Below are 22,849 nucleotides of genomic sequence, written 5' to 3'. Positions count from 1 at the left end.
GCACCTCATAAACATAGGGCTTCATTTTTGGCCCTGTAAACATCTTGAAACTTAAAATTTAAAGAAAAAAAAGAGTTGCTCTCTTTTGCTTGCAAATAACTCCTTCATTTCACAAAATAACAGCTCTCTAAGTAAACAAGCCTCAAAATCCTGTTGCCTCATCTCCTCTGACCTCTTATGTCCTCTAGCCAGAAAAAAAAGCCACAGAAAGCAGTTGATTGCTCTTGATCAGCCTGTGTAAGTTTTGATCAGCTGTGTCTTTTTAAGCTAGCTGTGTCTTCCCTCTTTAGCACAACTTTTATCAGAACACTTTTCTGGGCATCTGTTTTTGTTAGGGGTTCCTGCCTGATGTGTTGCATTTTGTTGTGTGCTTTTTGTCATCAAACTGCAGACAACAAATACAGTGATTGGCTGATACTTTGAGGATCTTGGGATGGAGGTTTTTTTGTGAAACAAAATGTACAGTTCTTTCTAAGTTGTTGGTTTGTTGTTTTTTTTTTTCAGTCATAATAAGCTCTGTCAGACTAAATTCTTTTTAAGTTCCCTGCATTCCTTCTGTCCTCTGAATTCTGCAATACAGGATGCAGTATTTGCATTGGTTAAATAGGCCTGAGTAACTTACTTCATTATGGAAAACTGATCTGCTTGTTAAAACTGTTAGTTTATCAAACAGTGTAATACAGTATTGTTCCAGCAGAAACTTTGCTGGCAGACACCAGTCCTTGTGTATCTTTCTGTGAAGGGATGTGATAAGATGGACTTTGTGACTTAGAGAAGCAGATCAGTCGTTTTGGCTATCAGAATTTGTAGTTTCTGTAAGATACATGGTGGATGTTATCTTGAAATCCTGGCTGAATACAATGCAGAGCGCCCAGTCTCCAAGCTGAGTGATACTGCAAACCCCATTCTTGCTGTGATACTCTAACAGCCTCATTAGGGATGATGAATGAGCTGAAGCAGTTTTTTCCCCTCCTCTGAAAAGACCTGCTGACAATGGTTGCTGCCTGTGTATATGCACAGGGTGAATAAATCAGCTAAACTATTACTACGGTAATACTAACCTTTAAACAAAAAGAAACTCAGTCTCATTATCTGCTTAAATCTCTTGACTCTTCCCTTCTCCTCTACAGAATCACCTTCTAGCTCCCTTGCCTTAAAAAGCTAGGTCATACAGAAAGCACAAGTGAAATCTTTTGCATTTGTTTACTACTGTGCTATTCCCAGGCAAATGAAATTGACTCTCGGGCTTTCCTAAGGCTGAACATATGAACAAGTCAATTTGACTGTACAGCATTCCTGTCAGACCTCAGTGCCCCAAGCCTGCAGTGGCATTCCCACATGTCAGGCTCCACTGATCCAGTAGTTTGCAGTGTGCCTGCAGGGGTTAGGCTGGGAGGCTTGGCCCTTTTGACAGCTGTCTTCTCATGTGGCAACTTAAGCTGAGCTTTGGGTCATACCAGTCAAGCACAAGTAACCATCCTTAGTTTTCTCCTCTGACCTTTTCCGTGTCACTTTCCTGCTGGGTGTGATGTCCCTGCACAGGTCCTGGGCTCTACCTTGGCTGTCTTGGGCAGAGCAGGTTGGGTGGGTTCCCTCAGCAGACCATGGGGCCCAGGGGGCTGTGCAGGGTGGGTGTTGTGCTGCCTGGGGTACAACTGCACAGCAGCTGCTTCCCATTTACCATGCATGCTAATGGTCCTGAACGAGCTGTCCAGTAAACAAATGGTTGCTGGGATGGGCACCTGAGTGCCCTGGCATTTTGTCTATAGGAATCCTAAGGAATCCCAGGTTCCTGCTCAGCTGTGCAGAGCAGTAGATGCAGCTTTAAGCAAAACCTACAAAGACCTTGTTCCTGCCCCTTTAGTTTTCTCAGGTAGATAGGCATTAAACTTGACAATTGAAGATGACTTTTTCTGGCTTGAACCTAAGAAAAAGAAAACTTTAGGATACTTTTTAAATAAAAAGATTTAAGCTTGAAGCATGTCCACAGAAGTAAGTTCTCACTCGGATTTTTTCTGAAGAGGAGTAGGGGGTGGAGGACAAAGAAGAGCTGTTTTTCCTCCATTGGAACCAGCTGTGGTTTGTTCACATTTTGTGCATTTAGATGGGCACTCTGAAATCCAAACTGGAACTAGCAGGTAATATTGCAAACAAGCAGTGTAATTTGACTAAACAAGCTTTCAGATGATCACAACTAGGCTTTGATGCTCAAGAGTGGGATTTTCATAACTGAGGAAGTAATTTGAGAACATGCTTGTGCCCAAAGCCAGTAGGGTTATGTTGGCTTCTTTTTATCCTTTTTGCTTGAAGATGATTATGGTGATGATTCATACTTTTAGTCTCAACGAAAGAGTGGCTTGCATGGATAGTTGATTTAACAGCTGAGAACCTCTAAGCAAGTCATTCTCCATTTTGAGGAAGAATTTGTCTAGAGAAGATTCTCCTCCTTTTTATTTCTTTTGTGTGCTTGTTAGTTTTGTGTCTCTGGTTTCTAGCCCTGGTATTGGCTGACTTTGCAAATAAGAACTTCCATGACGTCCTAGTTACAGCCTTCTTCTTGGATCTTACTTGTTCATGGTGTTTCCATGTGTTCAAGAGTGAATTAGGATAGTTTTAGACATTCATTTGATGAACAGTAGTTTACTCATACTATACAATCTAAAATATTTCATTAAATGTACTAGAAAGGTGATTTAAGCTCTTTAGTCTAACTAGATGCCCGTTTTCATTATTTTAATTTCCTTAAATAGAGATCAGATTTTCCCCTCCTGTTCTTAACAGTATATTTTGTTTCCAATATCAGAAATAAGGACCATTAAAATCTTTTCTTCAGTCACTTTGACTTACTTAAAACAGCTTCATGGATTTATAACATTTTCTATTGTCTTGTGCCAAATCACACCCTCCTACTCCTGCTTTTTTTTTTTTTGACAATCATTTAATGGTCTATAAAAATAAAAGCCAGTGGAGTGACATAAAAATTAAAGCCATGAACATTAGCTTTCCTTCTGCTGCATGGATTGCCAGGAAATTCAGGGGTCATGTAGAGTGAGTATATTTTCTAACAACAAGCTGTGTGCTCACATGCCATGCTTCTTTAAAGGTCTTGTGGTTGGGATCCCAGTGGTATTGATGGGAAATGTGCAAAGAATTTTTATAAGGTTGTTTGAATAGCTGAGTAACTTCTTTTGAAAGCAGTAGAGTGAATGCTTCTGCTTTGGAGAAGACTGGTTCTGTGGATGCCTGAGGTGATGATAGTGAATGATGGACCTTCAAAGTTAAGTCCTACAAATGCAGTTACTTCTAGAGGATTTAATGAAAACGTAATACTTTAAAAATGGAATTTCTTTTAAGATGAAACACACCTGTGATGTCTTTGTAGCTATGGTTATGTTCTGATGGGAGGACCTAAAAGGCCATTAGTAGACTTGTAAGCATCAACATGTGACTGTATTCACCACAGAATAGGTTTGAATAGAAGAAGTTGGACTCAATGACCTCAGAAGTCTTTTCCAACCTGACTGATCCTCTGGCTCTCTAATTCTATGAAAAGAGAGGTGATATATACCACATTCAGGTGCCAAACTGGAGCATTGACCTGTGGTGACACATCTGCTGATGCTCTGTTTGCTTTCTCTTGCAGTTTGGGGCAGAGTTCAGGAGGTTCTCTCTGGATCGCTACAAGCCAGGAAAGTTCGAAGACTTCTACAAACTGATTCTTCACATTCATCACATAGCCAACCTGGAAGTGATGATCGGATATGCTGATGTGCATGGAGACCTTCTCCCTATTAATAATGATGACAACTTCTTCAAGGCTGTTTCAAGTGCTCATCCACTGCTCAGGGTTTTTATCCAAAGACAAGGTAAGATGCAGTTTCATTTCAGTGCCTCAAAGTGTGCTGCGGCAAGGAGAAGAGTGGATCTTTGGCACCCATTTAAAGGCTGAAATTATGTAAGAGGCATCTGGGAGTCATCTTGCTCTTCCTCACAGGCACTTCATTGCAGCTGGCAGGAGTGGCATGGCTTCATGGCAGGTAGAGGGACTGCACTGCTGCCTGCAAGATGTTTGAAGGGTACCATGCTGAGAATCACCATGAGCGCCTTTGTTGTCTGAGGCGAATGTACCTTGTGCTGCTGGTACCGTGTCATCACTTGAGCATGCCAAGTGCACCATTCCACTTGGTGGAGGGAGGGGAGCTTAGTTCTGCAACTTCACATTCAGAAATCTTATCTCTCCATCTTGATAGTTAGTGTCATACCCAAGTTATTCATACCTGTGTGTGAATGCACACAGATGTGTAGTTCTGAAAGGAAAAAAAGATAGTCAAACAAGATGTCATTTGTGACAATGTTAACCTGGAAAACAGGGAAATTATGATTTTTTTTTTCCCCTCTGTCCTTACACTAAGGAATACTGATTCTTCCCATTTTGAATCATCAAGCAAACCTTGGGCAGAATTGCCTGAATGTCAAGATGACATCAGGTTTAAGTGGCCTGTGTGTTGTTGTCCTTAAGGACCATGTTTGGCGGTTGCTTCAGAAGACGACTGGCTTCTTTAACAAGGTGTCTTCTCGTAGAGCTCCTTAAATCCCAGGGCAACCTAACACTGTTAGCACTTCCTCCACAGGTTTTTTTCAGCCATGCAGTGATTTATAGCACAGGGCTTTTGGAATTAAAATCTCATCAGCAACAGATTCAGAAACAAGACTTGATTTGAGACCTGGAGCAGTCATGTAGCTTTTTTTGGCCTGGACTCTTGCTGTGTACTGATAAGGATTTAGCAAGTGGCTTCCAGCTGCTCATTGGTGTGAGCTGGTGTAATGTGTGGTTTGATTTGGTGCCATCAGATACATCCAGGGCTGTGTGGCTCCTCTCTGTTCATGTTCAGAGCATATTGTCTGCCACCTTTTAGATGTGATTTTTAGATGCTCAAGGAGCCAGTTGAGGGTTTAGAGCAGTTTGTTTAGTTGATCTGTCTATTAGGTGAGTGGAACTGTCCGTGGGAGAAAACTTGCTCCTCCTTCTTGTGCAGAAAGTGCAAATGTGGATCACAAATCTGATTAGGTCTTCCTGCAATGCCTGTTAGGGCTTGTGAGTGTTCATGGTGGGTCAAGTAATGAGAAATCCCTTGCATGACTTTGTCGTGCCTACTTCAGTTTAAGTTTGTTCATGTCTCTGGATCAGTCCTGTTCAGAACACAGTCCATGCTCTGGACAGACTGCTGAAGCCACTGACCTAACCCTGCACTGGGAGGGGTTTGCCACTGAAATGCTGATCACAGAAGTAGGCAAATCAGAGAACTGTTGCCTACATATAGAAAAAAATTCTCCCTCTTCTTCTAGAAGTGTGCTGGTTATTAAGGTTTCTAACTTTTAACCTTAATAGAAAAGGGCAATATTTCCTTTTTAAAAAAGCTTTTATTTTACCTGTTGCTCAGTGAGAAGAATCAAGCTGACAAGTAAAGGAAGACAGGCCTGTTCTTCCTCACGTGTGGCAAAGCCTGAAATCTTTCCCAACACACCTTCTCCCTCTATAAAGCTGAAGGGAACAGTGAATTATGGCCTATCCCTTTGCTTAGTGCTAACTTTCATAAAGGACTCCTGAGGTTAACATTGGAGATTCCTACTTGTGGATGGTCCCTAACAGTCATGCTCATCTCCTTTGCTTAGACAAAGCCTTTAGAATTTCTTCCCTTCAAGAATGAAGGTGAAATCTTCATCTCTTTGTCCTTTGCTCTGCCGGGGGAATAGAGCAGTGCTGGTCCTTCTGTTGGAGACCTGCACAAGAGAACAAGGTGACTAGCAGCAAGAAATCATTGCGCCACTCAGGGGAATGTGGTGTGCCTGCACCCTAAATTCTGACTTCAGAGGCAGGAAATTAGTGTGACAGGGATGCTAGTAAAATATGTGAGCAGTCCTCTCCTGGGACTTTGAAGGAGACTGCAGAGCATGGGCTCTCTAGGCTGTTGGATCAGGGATCACTGCTTTTCAGTGGGAGTAGTCCTGAGACCTGGCTGCCAGAGGTTGTTCTCACAGGGGGGAGTTCCAGGGAACAGGGCAGAAGTATGCAGGCATAGAAGGACTGAATAGTTGAAGGTCAGGTCTCTTTTTCTAGCATAGCAAACTGTTTATCAAATGCATGATTAGTCATCCTGTCTGTTTTCCCAGTTTATAGCTGAGTTACCCTTTCTCTTGTCAGGTCAATTTCACAGTCATGTTAAAACACTTAAAACATTCTCAGAGTGGCAAAATAGGTAACTTAGTCTGTGAATAATAATCAAGCAACAATTTCCTAGTTTGATGTTTTTGTTTGCCTAGGTGTCTGAGCATAGTTTTGTGTTTTTTCAGTTCAAAAGGTTTTTTGTCAGTTGTCCCCAGAGGCAAACATTGTGCTCATTGCTTGGACTCTTCATGCCAGGTTGGTGTCCAGGTATGGGATCACAGTAGTCTCACACAGGGAATGTTAGTGTTTATTAGCCAGCCATTTTAGTAAGGACTAGAATTGATGTTCTCAGTATGCTTGCAAAAATTGCTGTTCCTAGTTTCTGGGTCTTGAAGAATCTGGGACATTTGCAGGTTATGTTTGAGTAAAGTGAGCTATAGCAAGTTTTTATAGCTCATAGTGATTTGTCTGCTTAAAGTATATGGTGCTCTTTTTTTTTCCTCCAATACCAAATTACAGTGTGGACAAAAATCCTAATTAGAGAACCAGGCTATAAAAAGAAAAAGCAGTTTTCCTTTGACTTGCTTTCCCAGGCTGCAAGTATGGGTCATGTCCTGTGTTGTCAACTGACGTGGCTCTCTTTTGCTTCATTAGTACAGTGGTGATTTACATCAACTGATACTTTGAGCATGAGGATTTGTTCAGTCAGCTGTAACTGATACCAGACATACACAGAACTCCCTATGGAAAGTGCCTGCTGCTGTGGAAGGGATAGATGTCTCTAAGACCTTAGAACAATGCAGGAACTTGAGGATGTGTTTGATTTGCTCCATAATAACTTCTGCATTTTAGCCAAGACCTGCATCAAGGAAAAGCTTATCTGATGATGCTGATCATGTTTTTCAAGACTGTTTGGTCTGTGTCTGACTTAAATTATAGCGCTTGAAACAATCTCTTGTATACTGCAAAAATATTTTAATTGTAAGCTATGAATTCAAGCAGAAACATAAACTAGAAAAACTGAAAGGAGTTAGTATTACATACTGTGAATGCATTACATTATTTCTTGGATGATTAAATGGAATGAAATTATTATCAAATCTTGCTTTAATGCCTATCTCACAGAGGCACAGTATGTGTTCAAACTGATCTGTATTGGAGCATCTTAAATAGAATGGAATGAATAGCAGAATTTTAATGAATTCTTCATTGTAAACCTGCCTCAAATGACTCCTTTGTGGGGAGGGAGGGGTATAAGGATGTAAGTGGAGGTCTACCAAGTAAAAGAGATTTGAGAATTTCTCCTCTTTTTCTTGTGTTACCTACTGGGGTGTGTTCAACCTAGAAAGTTCAGAAACTCAAGGAAGTGTGGCAAAATGAACAAGCTGATCACCCTGTAGGTACTCTGTGCAGTGCTGGTTTTCCAAGGTTTCTTTTTTTCCAAGTGGTATGTCTAGGACCAAGTAGAGCAAGCAGAGTGAAGAGAGTGGTTAACTGAGCACACCACTGTAAATCCAGGCTAATGATTTGGATTCTGATACTGGGAGAACTGATGAAGTCTGCTGATGACCAGACCATCACTTCCTACCAGGGTTGGCAGGGTTTATAGTGTTTGCATGGGCAGTAACAGAAAATCAGCTGAGGCTCAAGTTGCAAAGGAGGTGGGAGAGGCGGTGCACAGCCTGTCTAGTCTCATCCTGATGCCAGACTGAGGTCAAATGAACTCACCTGAGAAGCTTTTCTGTTTTGTCCACAACAGGAGTATGTTCTGATTCTATAAAAATAACAACAAATTAATTAATGTGGGGGCACTTCATCAATACTTAAGCAAATTCTAGCTCAAATTAACAATCTTTCCATCAGTAAAGTTATTTTTAAAGCATTCTAGAGGCTTAAATGGTTTCATTATAAGTGTTGTGCAAGTAGGAGACAGATGAAGCACTGAAGTGTCAGGTGACAAATTTGTATTTCAGGTTAACTTTGTCAAGTAATACACTTTTTGCAGGAACATGAAAGGCAAAAAAAATCTGAACAAGCTGAAGAGCGTTCTAATAGCCAATACACTGAACTACACTCCTCAGCAAAGTGGAGCAGGGCCTTACATCATAAATTAGTAAATACCACAAATTAACTGCAGCTGTTAATTGACATGGATGGAAGTTAGAGAAGGCTGATGACTTCTGATATCTGTGTTGTCTTGCATTTTGCAATGTGGAAAACTGACAGTGTGTAGAAAGCCATCAAGTACCACCTTCAGAAATTTGATACGTGTCTTTTCTTTTTTAGTTATATTTTTTAATAGTCCATTACTGTTACAGTAAACCAGTACTGAACACCAGTCATTGCTTTCCTCCTTCAGTGGTTAGAACTGCTGTCTACCATCAGTTCTCACTTAAAGCTTGATCCAAAACCAACAGGGGAAAAATGTGTGGTTACCTGGTTGGGTTTTGGATTTGGTTTCTTTTAATGTAAAGACTGGAAGATGCTGTTTTTCTCCAACTGCATACAGTGGCTAATATATTTAAAGTACTGTGCCATGCAATATATTTGTGCATGTTCAGAAGCAGTTCATTACTCTGCAGTTTGTTATTTACCTGGCAAAGTTTTGTGCAGCTCTAAGTACCAACATCTGTGCTTAGCTTTCTTTTATTTTAAATTCAGAGCAATCACATTCAGTTTTAAAATAAAAATGTGCTAATGGGAATCATGCCCAGGTCTGCCTGAAAAACCAGTGGTGGGTTGTTTTATTGTCTTTCATACTCTGAGCAGATAATCCCCAGGAATGGTTGTTGGCTGTCTAACTGCATGTGTTAAACACAAAAACTGGCTTTGAGGCAGCAGCTATTTCCAGCTACCTAAAACTTTTAACTCTCTGCTCAGCCTTCTAGAGTGGGTACAGTTACAAAAGTTTAAGTTCAATTCTTTCACACTTTCTTTTTGGTTCTTCAGTAATCATCCTGTTTGTTTTTCAGCACATACATTGACTTTGTTTTCTCAAAATATTGTATTTCTAAACAAGAACAATGTCATTTTACTGCTTTTGTCAAAGGTATTTGATATATTAAATAATACAGCAGGTTGAAGCACATATTAAGAGAAAATACTGAACTCATTCCAGTCTTCCTTTTGCTTGAGCTGAGCAGATTTTCAGAATGGTCTTTTAGGAGTCCGAGGGAATAGAATAAATTTTATTAAAATACAGAGAAGATGATTTGAGGTCTTCAGTTTATCTGCTCCAAAGCAGGGTGGGAGGGTGAAGAAGAAACTCTGCTGACACTTGGTGTAGCTCATGGGTGCACTGGAGGATGTGGCTCTGCTGTTTGTCTGTCTGTCCCAAGGCTGCTTCCCTGTGTCCTCTGCCCTGGCACTAATGTGCTCCAGTGGCTGAACTCCCTGAGCCAGCTCTTTGGCAGAAAACAAGTTGCTTCAGTGAGGAGCTAGCATGGGATAGGCTGATTTCAAGCAGCTGAACACTGCCATGAAGCCTCTGTTTCCTGGGTGGAAGAACTTGTCTGCCTTTGGAAGTGTGCAATTCCACTGGATTTGGAAAGGAGGCAAAGCATCTTGTCTTAGCTTTGGCAAGATTAGAGGATGGTGGTAAATTTTGTGCTAGTATATAGGACTTGCTGCTAGGCTTATATTAAATCCTTTCATGATTTTCTTCAGAAACATTTCTGGTTTTGAGCTGGAAGAGTCTTTGAAAGCTTGTCAAGCCGAGTAATCTTTGTCCTACTCAAGTACTTTGATATTTGAAGATAAGTAAAATGCAGCTGTTTGTTCCAGTGAAGTTTGGCAACAAATTACTGTAACTTCTCTGTTCCACCTTTCATGTGCAAATGATGAGGCTGGGTAATCATTATCTTTCTACTGGTTTATTAAGCAATTTTAAAAACATAAAGTTTTTAATCTGGCTTGTCAGACATAAACAAAAAATGGGCTTGGATTTTGTTGCTTGCATGGTTAGTGATACCTGGTGGCTGAGCAGAGCCAATGTGAGGCTGCTTCTTTCCTTCTCCTCAAAAGCTCCATTTCTAGGGCATGAGAATATTTGATTTTCATAATCAGTTACTTTCAATTGCAACCAGAACAGCTGTTAAGGAAGCATTTCAGTGAAAGAGGGATGGAAATAGCATAGCCTACAGCTAGGCTCTGTGGGGTCAGTCAATAGCCGATAGTGGGAACTGTTGCAGAAATATGTGCTGCATAAATATTTGCAGTTGCAGTGTACAGTAATCACAGAACAGAAGCTTGGCAAAAACAGCAAACAGTTATTGCACTTCAGTGTTAAAGCTACATGGCATTTGCTTTCAGTTTCCAAGTTTATTAATTTAATAATAACTACACATAACCAACTATATTAAGAATAAAATAGATTTTCACAGTCTTAAAAATTGCATCAGGCTTATACCAGCACCACACACTGTGCTGAATTTAGGCTAAAGAAACTTGTTTACAGTGGGAACTCCTGCAGCCTTTAATAGAAGCCTCTCCTCAACTCCATGCCTAGCTTCAGTTCCTAACCCACGTAAGAATGAGCAAATAAATACTCTTCTGTCCCTCCAAACTTCTGTTTGTTGTCATAGAGTTGTGGATTGCTGCCCAAAAAGTAGTTAAAAGAAACAAAATAAAAGATCTTCCCAATTATGTGTACTCACGGATAGTCTTAAGTAATGGTATTTCTTGTTTCCTTCCTTGGTCTGATGCTTTTTCTTTAAGATAGTGAAGCTACTCTGACAGGTGGTTTGGTGAGGAAGACTTGTCAAATGACCCACCTCTGTTATGGCCCCTGTATGAGGGGAATTTTCCACTATTTACCTTTTCTTACCTTAGTAGTCAAAACAAGAGATTCTGTTTCCTGCTCATGGCTCAGGTTTTTTCCTGTTGGACCTAATTGTCATTTCCCTTCTATGAGTGATGGAAACAAGTACAATGTGCAGATAATAATGAGAGTGGACAGTCTCTTCTTTGACACTGGATTTTACCTGACAAGACCTCACAAACTCGAAGTAGCTTTCACAAAGCACATGAAGGTAGATAGCACAGTGCAAATACAAATATTAACTCAAGATTCAGGCCTTCAGGAATAGGTTTTCTGCTAAAGTTTTGAGTGTTCTAAACCCTTAAGTACATTAAAGATCTTAGGACAACTTAATTGGTAGAGTCTTGCACTGAAAACAAGCATGCAGTGAAGGATATTTCTGCTAGGCGTTTGTGGTAGGCATTAAAAAATTAACTTCAAATATAGTTCAGCAAATATAACTCCACTCAAACTATTTTTTTAAGTGAATGAAACCTCTTTTGTCTTCAGTCTGCCTGTGTTGTTTCAAATTAGAATGGGTCAGTGTTAATACTGCATAGGAACTCTGGGTATTTTTCAGCTCCAAGAGAGAAAGCAGTCTGGGGGAAGTTGAAAGAACCCTTTCTTGAACCTGCCCCTGATGATGATCTCCTCGGATCTTATTTTTTCCTCTGCGCTATGTTTAGAGTAGTAAAGAACCCTGTGGGAATATTAAGGAAACTATTAACCTAGAAAACTTCACTGTTGTTCTTGCTCTTCAGGCCCCTGCCATATGCTGATATTAAGTAACCTCTAAAAGCTCCACATGAATAACCTCTGTACTACTTATCTCCCCTGCCACCCCCAATTTTCTTGTAGTTTTTCTCTTCTGCTTTTTCTCCCGTGTTTTGCTTTTTCTTCCTCTCAGCTGTCGGTTTTCTACTCCTTGCCTCAGCTTTTTAATTGCTCTGTGATGCTTTTGCTCCCTGGGCAGGAGAATGTGTTAGGTGAAAACACACAGGTGCTGGTGTTGCTTTACTCCCAGCACTAGAAGAAAGACTTGGAGAGCAGTGACAGAACAGGTGTGGAAGTAACACTTAATGAGGAGAATTGGCCTTTTGCTGTGAGTCTTGGACCAGTTAATTTTCTTCTCTGATTATCTCTTTAGAAATAATAGATTATTTGAGAATTTTTTAAAAAATGAAGTTGTAAAGTTTTGAAGAAAAATTATTATTTACTTGATATATAAATGAGAAATTCTGTACTGTCTGCTGTCTTTGGAAATCAGCTGGAATTCAGTGGAGTTGGGGAAAAGCTCTGTCTGAAAGGGCACTGCAAGGCTGCCCAGCTGCTGGTAGTGGCGAGCTCTGAGCCAGCCTTTCTGCCTCTTCAGCTGCTGTAGATGAACACAACTGCTTCCTTTAAAGATGAGTTACCAGCTGGGATTTGAAAAGAGCTAAAACTGTATTCCCTGGATGCCATGAAGGTGTCCTAAGAGGAGTTCTGTTAGCTATGGCCTCAGGATGGACACATGTGGCAGCCCATTTTTTCACTTTATTAGCCTGGCTTTGTTTTCATTCTGCCAAGAAATTGGGTAGTTTTAGTAGTATGATGTAATGATTTTGTATACAAAATAATGTAATGTCTACATTTTTGCATTTGTGTGCTTATTAAGGTCTAGTTTGAAATGCAGCTGATGTGAGTAAAGGGGAGGAAAACACGTTGCATTAACAAAACACATTGTGCTAATCAGAAAACCATTAAGTTTCTTGCAGTTTTCAGAAAATGAAAAATTCTTTCTGACTCTGAGTGAATAAATGAATGCTTTATAATAGAGCCCATAAATAACTCCAAGGGTAGTGCCTTTGTGGCTAATAAAAATTAAAAATGGAGTTTCCTAAACTTGTATTCTTTGAAGCAGCATGATTCTAACATGACTTATCCTTTGTAGGGGGGAAGAAAAAAAAGTATAAGACATTTGGAGTAGAGTATGCAATAAGAACTGTTAAAAATTTTGTTTCAGAACAATGCTTAGCTGAGACAAAGAATATCAATAGCAGGAGGAGTGTTTGTGTCTGCATTATTCTTCAGTCACTGAAAAGTGTACTGAACACTGGTGCAATATACTCATTGCATTTTAAAATCCCTGCATGTTAGAGAGGAGAAGGTAGCACGTAGGGAGTCAACATTTGTCCATCAAATCCTGGTAAAGGATTTATCTGTACTGCTCAAAATGTGAGGTACTTGTTTCCAGTGTTAAACTGAGCTTGGGTCATACAGTGCTATGGTTCAAAAGTTACTTCTTCATCCATGAGGTTCTCTAATGAGGAAGTGACTTTTCTGTATGGCTAACCACACCATGTCTCCATTTATCAGCTTGCACCCAAAAGTATCCCAAATGTTTGCCCTGGGTAGAAAATAATAGAGGGCAAACAGTGCTGACAACGATCTGCTAGTGAGCTCGACATGTGCATGGGTGACTGAAAATGCTAATACTGGTCGTGATTTTCACTAGATCTGGCTAACACTTCTTGTGTAAATAGACCAAGCCCAGAGGCACATCAGATTACTATTTTTTTAGTTGATTTCAGTAGTTGTCTGGCTGGTGGCTTTCTGACCTCTTCAAGGTATCTGTGCTTGTAATGGGCTGTGACTCTGAAAAACAGGAAACTTTTTTATTTAACTTAGTCTTCTGTCCAGGTCTCTTGTCTTTTGCTTGTGGATGCAAAGGTGCTGTTGTTAGTATTGTGGAATTTTCCCTTCCCTGTTTTTTTGGCTGATTTCAAAGGCAATGTGACAGCATTACCTGGCAGCTTTTGTCACTCTTGTGCAGAGTTAACATTTCTTGCCCTGAAAGAGGGGAATTGAATAGCTGCCTGCAGGCTGTCCCGAGGGTCCCAGCCTGTTCCCCAGAAGAACACTAGTTCCCTGTGTTGTATTTTGCTTAAAGTGGGATTTAACTTCTCCTTCCTTGATGTACTTGGCTACCATACCATAGCACTCATCATGCTGCCACACGCAGTTTCCAGTTGCCTGGCAGGGGACACGCTGAGTAACAAAGGAGTGTGGTGCTTGTGGGTAGAGGGTCTGTGTTGGAGGTTGTTCTTTGCTGTATGCTGCTCTCTGTTGTACAGGCACTGCTGGGCACTCTGGGGTGCTCATCTTTAAGCTCATCTCACAGGCATGCCATGCCACCTAGAAGGGATGGAGAGAAGAGAGAGGGGGAGCTCTGGGAGAAGCTGCAGCCTGGATATCTGTTGTGATTTAACATGCTCTGCTGTGGGCAGAGTGGCTTGGCAGTACCTCAGAACCTATCTCCTGTCTCTGAAACATTCCCAGAAGCAGCTGGCCACAGGAGCCAGCTCATGGGGTGCAGATCACAGGAAACAGCTTGCCACAACAAACTCGTCTTCCTTTGCTCAGATGACCCCTCAGCAAGGGTACGTGTCATCTGCATCAACTCTGGCAAGTGCACAGTGCTGGTGAGCAAGAGAAAGGATATTGTTGGAATTGTGTGCCAAGCCCTGTCTTACAGTGGACTTCACCAGTGTTGATCACCAGACCATGTGCAGAGCATCCCTGCAGCTAGTTTGTCCTGCCTCTGGATGCCTGGAATAATAATTTCCCTGGGTGGATTTTTTTAGCACTGTACCTCATTCGGTTCCAGTTCAGCTGGTAAGTGGCAGCAATATCCCACACCCTTCCTCTCACCAGTTGCATCCTGAGATCCTAGAGCTGTATTGCATCATGAGGAAGTTCTGGAGCTGCAGAGTATGGTCCAGGTGCCTTTCTACCATGATGGGTGTCATACAGTGTGTGGGTAGCACGCTCCTGAGTCTTGTTGGTCTGGTTTATGGGTGTGTGCTTATCGTGGAAAATCAGAGTTCCGAGCACCATCTGTCTTCAGAAATGTTATTGCCCCTGTTTCAGACCACTTCAGTTCCATGTAGATATCCCAAGAGAGCTGAAAGAGATCAATGTGATGAAAATGCTTACGTATGTGCAGCAGCCATACCTGCTAGTGTAACCCTGATTAGCCAGGCTGCTTGCCAGCATCTGGCTGAATGGTACCTTTCCATGGTGGCTGTCACAACTGGTGGAACTGAACAATTCCAGCAAACCAGGTCTCCCTGCCTTAGAGACCTCCTGGCACTACCAGGCACATCACTGTCAGTAACAAATTGCTGGATAACTGCTTGCACATGGAAGTAAGGAGCAGAGGTTGCATCCCTGCTCCGGAGGGATCACTGTGGAGGGAATGCTGCTGGAAGTATTTCAGGGGTTGTGCTGAGATGCAAAGATCTGAAAAGGTGGCTTGCTACAGTCCTGTGTCTGTAAGGTACACAAAGGCTCTGGCATGGCCTTGCCTCCCTCCTTCATGATAGGGCTGTGTCAGCTCTGCCATGCAGTTATGGGGTCTCTGTCCCTGCTCATTGCAGGGGGGTCAGACTAGATGACCTTTAAAACTACCTTCCAGCCCAAACTACTCTGTGATTACTCATATTTTGTTCCTGCTGTCTTGCTGAGACATTGTTCCTTGCCTCTTAGTGTTTGTACTGTTTCAAGGCAAACATAAGATTTGCTTATGTTATTAGCTTTCATGCAGCCTAAAATGAATCAGGAATGCTTGTTATTGCATGCAGTGAACCCTGTCCTGTTGGACACGGTGTTTGGCTACGGCACACGTGGATGGGCTCTGTGAGCTGATCCAGAGGTTGGTACACTTTGGTGCAGAGTATCAGGGCAGAGTTCAGGAACAAAGGGGAAGTCTTGTCCCTGTTCAGGTGCAGTCTGGGTCTTTGGGCTCACATGGCACCTAGCTTCCAACTGTGCACATGGCTGCTTCATTAGCTTGTGGGAAGTCTGATGGTTCTGAGACTGCTGCCTTCAGAGCTCTGAGGTTTCCTCCAGAATCTACCTCCCACAAACACAAAGTTCTAGTAAAATTCAAAAAGCAGGGGAAGAGAGAATGCACAGGAAATATCTATGGGAAAGATGAGGGGAAGAAAACTGGAGGAAAAAAAATGCAGAAGCTCATTGGTTTTAAAAAGAAAGACTTCTGTTCCAAAATCACATTTTTTATCTGCAAAACCTTGCTTCCTAGATGTTTGCCTAAAGACTTTATCTTAATGTAGTTAAAACACAAATAATTTTAAAACAAATAATCATCTTAACTCTATAGCACTTAGCATTCTCAACTAACTGGCTTGAAAATACTAGTGCAGAAACAGTAGCTGTTCTGAACAGTAATTTGAGAGGCTTAGGTAGCTGATATCCTACAATTTGTCTTGAATGGCTTTGAAGAAACTCTATCAGGGAGGACATCACAAGGAGGCTGGATGTTGAATTTGGGTAGTAAAGTACAGAATACAGTTCAAGCATTTTATCAGTCAATGGCACTGAAAATATTGGCATTTGGAAGGAACAGAGTGGTTGTAATATTTGTTTACACCTGTTGTTTTTATTTAAGTCTCAACTCAATCTTTGGCAACTTGAATATCAGTAAAATAAAGTTGCTTTGTAAGGTGTGGAAGAGTAGAGCTCCTGAAACACAGCCCCTGAAGTTGCTTGCAGTGTAGAGGTTCTGTAGAGGGTTTTGTTTTTTATTCTTCAGAGTGCTGCTTCTTTTGAAAACCGAGGGTGGGTGACAGATGATTGCCAAGCTGCCAGTTCACACAAGTGGTGTGTCTGCCAGGGTGGTGGCACAGTCACTGCCACCAGCCACTCCTGAATAATGTAATCATTTCCATGATAGAGCATATGAGCTTTTGCAACTTGCAGAATCCTGCTTTCCCAACAGCCGGAGGTGGGTACGCTTCTTTTTTCTCCTCTTGTGATGTGCAAGTTGTATATTTCTTTATCATCCCAGTAGGAGCTGGGTGAACAGCTTTTGCACTGGTTTGATAAGATTTTATTGAGGGCAACAATCATCAGGTGTTTTTAAGACGCTTAGATCCCATGCCACTTAATTGTTTTTAATGATGGGGAAAAAAACTAAGGAGTTTAGGTTTGCTGTCTAGTGCACCTTCAATTGGGAATCCACATCAGCTGGGAAATAATTGCCAGCTAATAGTTTTAAAATGGTTATGATGAGTAATCTGCTCAGAACACATGTATCCATTTCTGAGTGGTTTACTTTGACTAAAAGAACTGTCAAATGCACAATTCCACAATTTTAAAAAAGTTATTTCTTGTCTGTCATTTTCTCTATGTCTCTCCAAACACCAGCATGATACCACTGCTACGCTCTGCTGCACTTTATTTGTACTCTGATTCCCAGCCCTCCCAAGGTGGCAATGACCATTAACAATCTGAATAAGCAGCAGACCAGGACCTTTGGAGGATGGTGAGGTTCAAAGCTGATGGGCCAGGTTCAATTAAAGCCCTATAAAGACTCCAAGGAGAAGAATTGCTCCTCCAGATTGGGTTAGAAGATTCTGATTCCTCGTGTATGAAGATGGTTGTGTCTGACAGATCAGAGGATCTGATGTGACCAATGCAAGACAAAATCTCTTATGTCTGTGGGACCTCTCTTGCCCAGCAGATGTGCAAATTGAGGGCTGTTAAACTGCTCCTTCTCTTCAGACGAGGTGTGTTTGTCTGTTTTCAAAGCAAAAGATGGAGTTTAAAGGAAAGTCTACAACCACAGTCATCTTCCTCATGGTCGTCTCTGTGTGCATTCCCCTGGAAATGCTAGATATGGTATCTTTTGCCTGTAGTTTAAGTACAGATTTACAGGAAGGAAAGGAGTTTTATTTCAACTGTTTTGAAACTGTGTGGTACAATCTTTTTTTGTATTGAAATATATTTACAAGAAATCTTGGGCATATGTTACTCCCTGTGCTCTTGGCGTGGCAAAAATTGGAGAAAAACATCACTTTATACATCCACTCAGTAACTTTTTCTGCCAGGCCCTCTTTGAAATGAGGAATTTTCATTATTTTTTAAAAAAATGAACGAACCAACCAAACCTAACAGTGGCTGGTTTTTAATTTTGTATGTTGACTACCTTCTGCAACTGCTGGGAGGTGTTACATGTCCAGTTTTATTATCTCTGCAGAAGTTGAGTAAACAACTCCTGTGCTAGTGTGACATATTTAAAGCAGTCAAAAGCTGCTTCAGAGTGCAACACTTTTGTAGGTAGAGAGAGGAGCTGTGCTATAGGTGTGTTGTCTTGTGTTCCTGTATTATCTCTGAGAGGCAGGTGAGATACTGACTCCTTAAATAACAACTCTGGTCTTAAGCAAGCATTTCATAATGAAGTTATTTGACTCATCAGCTACTGGGAATAGCCCAGGTCCATTTTGCTCGTGGGGAAACAGGGCTCCATGGGAGAGGCTTTGTGAAGGCTTAGCACAATTCTCTGCCTGCAACTGCATTTAGTCTGTGTTTTCTCTTGTGGCTGGAATGCAGTGTGGTGGTAAATCGGTTAAGCTTAGGGCATGAGATCCTCTCCTAGGCTGCTTGTGCAGCTCCATGTTTTTTTTGCAGAAAAAGGAGAAAGAGACCTTATTTTGGAGTGCTGCCACTGTGTCTGCTGAATCATGACCATGAAAACTGCTGAAGGGGGTCTGTGCTAAATAACAAGTGTTGTATGCCAATGGTTATTTTTGGTGGTTTCAATTACAATCCTCCTTTCTCCAAGAACCACACTGGTGTTTGTGTAAAGGGATGCTGAACAGCAACAGCAAAGCCACTGAGTACCAGAGCCAAATCTGAAGAGGAGTGGACACGTTTGCAGCAATGTGCCTGTTCTTCTCAGCTGTTCCACCCTGTGACCCTCAGCCTCTTCCTTGTGTAAACATAGATGGAAACAGTCAGGGACATCTGTATTTAGGAGCAATATCAGGAGCTTAGCTGGGAAGAGGGAGCACAGAGGATGGAGCAGTTGTTAGGCTATTCAGGCTTTATCTCAGTGGGAAAGTATGAATGCATTTAATATTGTATTTGCTGGCTGGCATCCAGCACTGACCACGGTGCCTGCTGATGCTGCAGGGATTGCTTTGGATGGAGGAAGGAAGAATACTTCAGGAGCTTATTAGTAGGTTGAGAAGAGCAATATTCTTTCTTTCCTTTCACTTTTTGTTTTTCTTTTTTTTTCCCGTTCTTTCAGCAAGACTCACTGTTTAGACATCTTGTGAATAAATGGAGGAAATTTTTTGACTTCTGTTTTGAGGGGAAGCCAGGAGTGACTAACATTCCTTAATCTGATTTTATTGCACATTCTTGTCTTGGATATGTTTTCTCTTTTTTCCCTAACCAGAAGAAGAAAACAGTCCCTGATGCAAGTGGCTTCTAAGCTCTGTCTTCCTGTAGCTCCACATGTAGCTCTCTGTATCCGTTTGGGAACTGACTTCACATATTGTTTTTCTTTTCATGCAGAAGATCTTTCTGCAAACTGTGGCTTGAATAAAAACAGGAGGGAGTTCAGATACTGGGAGTCCCTGGTGTCAGCTGAGGCAGGCAGCAGATAATCCCTGCACTGTGCTGTACATTCATTAGCATTCTAGAAATACCTGACGGGTCTGTTTCCTGATTAGGAGATCTCTAGTCAAATGCTTATTTTCTCACAGGAAATAAAGTATTCAGAATTTGTCTGGAAAAATTTAGGAATGCCTTTCCGTGTACTTAACTGGCTTTTTTTCATTTGCACATGTTGCTGGCCCCATTTGTCAGGGACCTCTCTGCATCCTGGTAAAGTTTTTGACAGACAAACAAAGCACACTAGCTTGTTCCCTGTACTCCCATTAATTTCATTTTTTGCTTCTTCCTTTAATTGGCAGATGTGGGATGGGAGATGGGCTTGATGAGAGTTGAGAATTGAAAATTATTTGAAGGGGAGAGTTATCCTAAAGAAATGTGATCAAAGGCTATTATCACTGAAATATGATTGTTGCTATTGATGCTTGCTTACAGCTTGTTAAGTCTTACATATGTATAGTTTCATTTTGTTGGCATATGGCTTTTAAGTCAAATAACGAGTTCTCAGTGTGCTCTCCTAAAGTGAAACACTACTTCCTTCCTTTCCATCTTGCCCCCCCCCCAACATGAAGTTTAAAGTCTTCAGCTAACCAGGAGTGCTCCATTCTACCAAAGACAAAATGTGTCCTGTTTGTTTAAAAAATAATCAGCTGGCTTTGATTTTTTGGCTTAATTTAGTCCAAGTGCTTGGGGGTGGCTAGATGGGAATGTGGTGTAGGGGGTGGAGACTTCCAAGGAAAAATTCAAGGAGTAGAAAATTAAAGTAGCAGACTATATCCTCTGTGCAGGCTGGGGAGGCAGCACTGCAGCACAGGCTGGTGCTCGTAGTTTCAAAGAATGAAACAGTGACTTCCAAGAAAGTATGTTATAGTTAACATGCTCTTAGCTAGGTAAACTTCAGCTGCTTTATTTAGTTCTGGCAGTGCAGGGTGTTTTTATTTGCAAAGCCCTTGCATTCTAGAGTCTGTGGTCAACTTCCGAGACACTTCTAAAAGCTGTCTGTTTTTCATAGTTACCAAGGAAAAAAGAATTTGACCTGAAAACACAAGCAGTACAAGTATCTAAGGGCACAGTGGTACAGGCAGCTGCATCTTGGCTGCCCTGCTTTCTTGGCTGAACATGACCTGGTTTTGCTCCAGAAGCCACATAGCTGGGTTAATGTGGTGCCAAGCTCATACTCCTGTTCCTGGTGTCTGGAGTGGGCTGGGAGAGCAGCCATCTCCGTGGACAGGAGGGCAATGCCCTTGGCCATGGCCCTTTGTGGCTGAATTAACAGAACTATGTATATTTGTTTTATTTTCCCTGTGCTCTGCTCTCTTTCTGGGTGAGGAAGTGGAGGGGGGAATTTACAATGTGTGGCTCACACCAGTTATTCCCTATACTATAAACAGATATTTTCTCTACTGCACCTCAATTTTTGTAGCATAAGTGGTATGATCAGTTCTTTACCAGCATTAAAGTCAGTACCTGTGCAGCCAAAAGGCTGTCTCTGAGTGACAGTGAACAAATGCATGCCCTCAGGGGCAGTTTTTTCCTGAAAAGTTTGTATGGTCTCTATCAGCACACATTTCAGGCAGAAGATTGGTGGTTTCCAGAGGCTAACCTCTGTCCTTTGATGGTGACCACAGCAGTGGGGACTAGAAGGAAAGGTGGCCTCAGTGAGGAGTGGGACTGAAGGAGGCTGCTGTTTGAGGGAAGAGAAGCAGACCTGCTCCTGAAAGCATAGGGGTCTGGCTTTGCTACTCACACTGTTTCCTAGCTTGATTTGAATCCCCCTTTGCCTGCACCAAGTTACCCTGGTCGTTGCTTTCTGAACCAGCTGGGGAGAGTGATGCAGACAAGTGCTGTCAGCCTCAAGAGCATCAGTGACTGTGGCAATGGAGGGAGGAATTAAATGCCAGTGTGTTGATGTAAAACTCCTTTGGAAGAGGAGGAAAACTTACTTGATGCAGTTTTTCTACTTATACTCAGTTTTCTGCCATACAGCATTTCTGGGCCTGGCAGTGTCTTTCAGATCATTATTGCACAGAAGCTTGCAAGACTTTAAATTATAGTATGCATACTAATAAGAATTTATTGTTTCTTTTCCCTTGAAATAAACAAAAACACTCCCACTTGGTATCTCCTAGCTGGAGAAAAGCACACTGTTCCCCTTGTGCTTTCCTCTTCCCTATGTCAAGCACTCTTTTGTGCTGTGAGAAGTTCCTGCAGATCTGCTGTGTAGATCATGCAGCTTTGTTTCCCTCAGCTGCCAGAAATGTAACCCCTGTCTATCTTCATGTGGGCAACAGTGGATCTCTGGAAACCTGGGGGAGACATTCATGTGGTAAGAGGGAAAAGTGTATGGTCCTGTATTAAGCAATTAAACTGAGACAGCAACTGGAAGTCTTGGGAGTGTTTCGAGTGTTGCTTGAAGCTCTTCAGGGCATGAAAGGGTGTGTGCATGTGTGTGTTTGTGTGTAATTTGCATTCTCTGCAACAGCTTTCCACAAGTGACAGTCTCTTTTTAAAAGGGAGATTATTACATAGGACCAAGCTGTGCTTTCAGACTGCAGCCTAGCAAAGCATCCATATTTTCTTGGCCCATGGCCCTGCACAGCATTGCCCATAAGCCTGGTGCAACTGGTGGTAATGCCAATTTTCTGGGGAAGGTTCCTCAGCTGAGGAGCTTTCAAGTTCACAGAGTGGCTGCTGATATCCCTCCAGCTCCACCGGTAAGTGCTTTCACTGGACCACGCTCCTTGTCCTGGCTCCTGTTTCCCATTCCTCCCTCCTCCAGCAGCAGCCCAGCACCTGGCCCATGCAATGGACTTGTCAGTGCAGTGTCTTCTTCCTCCCTCATTGCTCCCAGCCTTGAGCCATTTTGTAAGCAGTGCTGCAAGTGGTGGGTGAGCTCTTGAAAAACAGTTGTAAAAGCTGTTCTTTAAGTCAGTGGCTTCACCCAGTGTTGTCAATGGCAATTGGAAAATAAAAACATGCTGCAAAGATTGCATTCATCAATAAAATCAGCACACTGGCAACTGAGAAGCAATTTGACACAGGAGGAGCCTCTATTTAATGTGCTCTGCCTTTTTTTACTATTAACCCTTCATCTTATGAAAGAAGATTCCAGAGGGATGCAGCAAGAAGGCAAAGAGACTTAGCAAACTTTTTCCTTCTCTTGCTTCTCAGAGTGAGCAGGTGAACTGAGGGTGGAGAACAAGTGTATGATACTGGTATGGGGTAAAGGCATTGGAAGTTGGGTATGCTTGCCCTTTATATTTTTATTTAGATGAGGAAGGCACTTCTGAAGTGAAGCTCTTGACTTCCTCCGGTATTGCTCTGTGTGCTGGCTGGCATTGCTGAGCAGCATCAGGAGCTGCCTAGAACAAAACCAGAGGCTGCATTCTCAAAACCCACCTGGCTCCCCTGATATGCTGGGTTGT

The 22,849-nt window shown here is 41.9% G+C and overlaps 1 protein-coding gene across 2 annotated transcripts in view; it reads left to right on the top strand.

The window, feature by feature from the left end:
* The window catches only part of PARD6G (par-6 family cell polarity regulator gamma), a 65,534-nt gene that overhangs the window by 9,269 nt on the left and 33,416 nt on the right, over positions 1–22,849 (top strand). For both annotated transcript variants that reach the window (XM_083878662.1, XM_083878663.1), the window contains exon 2: positions 3,644–3,866. In XM_083878662.1, the coding sequence (XP_083734788.1) occupies positions 3,644–3,866 (223 nt within the window). The remainder of the gene's footprint in view (positions 1–3,643; positions 3,867–22,849) is intronic.

The sequence above is a fragment of the Zosterops lateralis genome (assembly GCF_965231275.1).
Source record: "Zosterops lateralis genome assembly, chromosome: 1".
Taxonomy (NCBI): Eukaryota; Metazoa; Chordata; class Aves; order Passeriformes; family Zosteropidae; genus Zosterops; species Zosterops lateralis.
The sequence above is the reverse complement of the archived record's forward strand: the minus strand, read 5'-3'. Positions and strand labels throughout refer to the sequence as shown.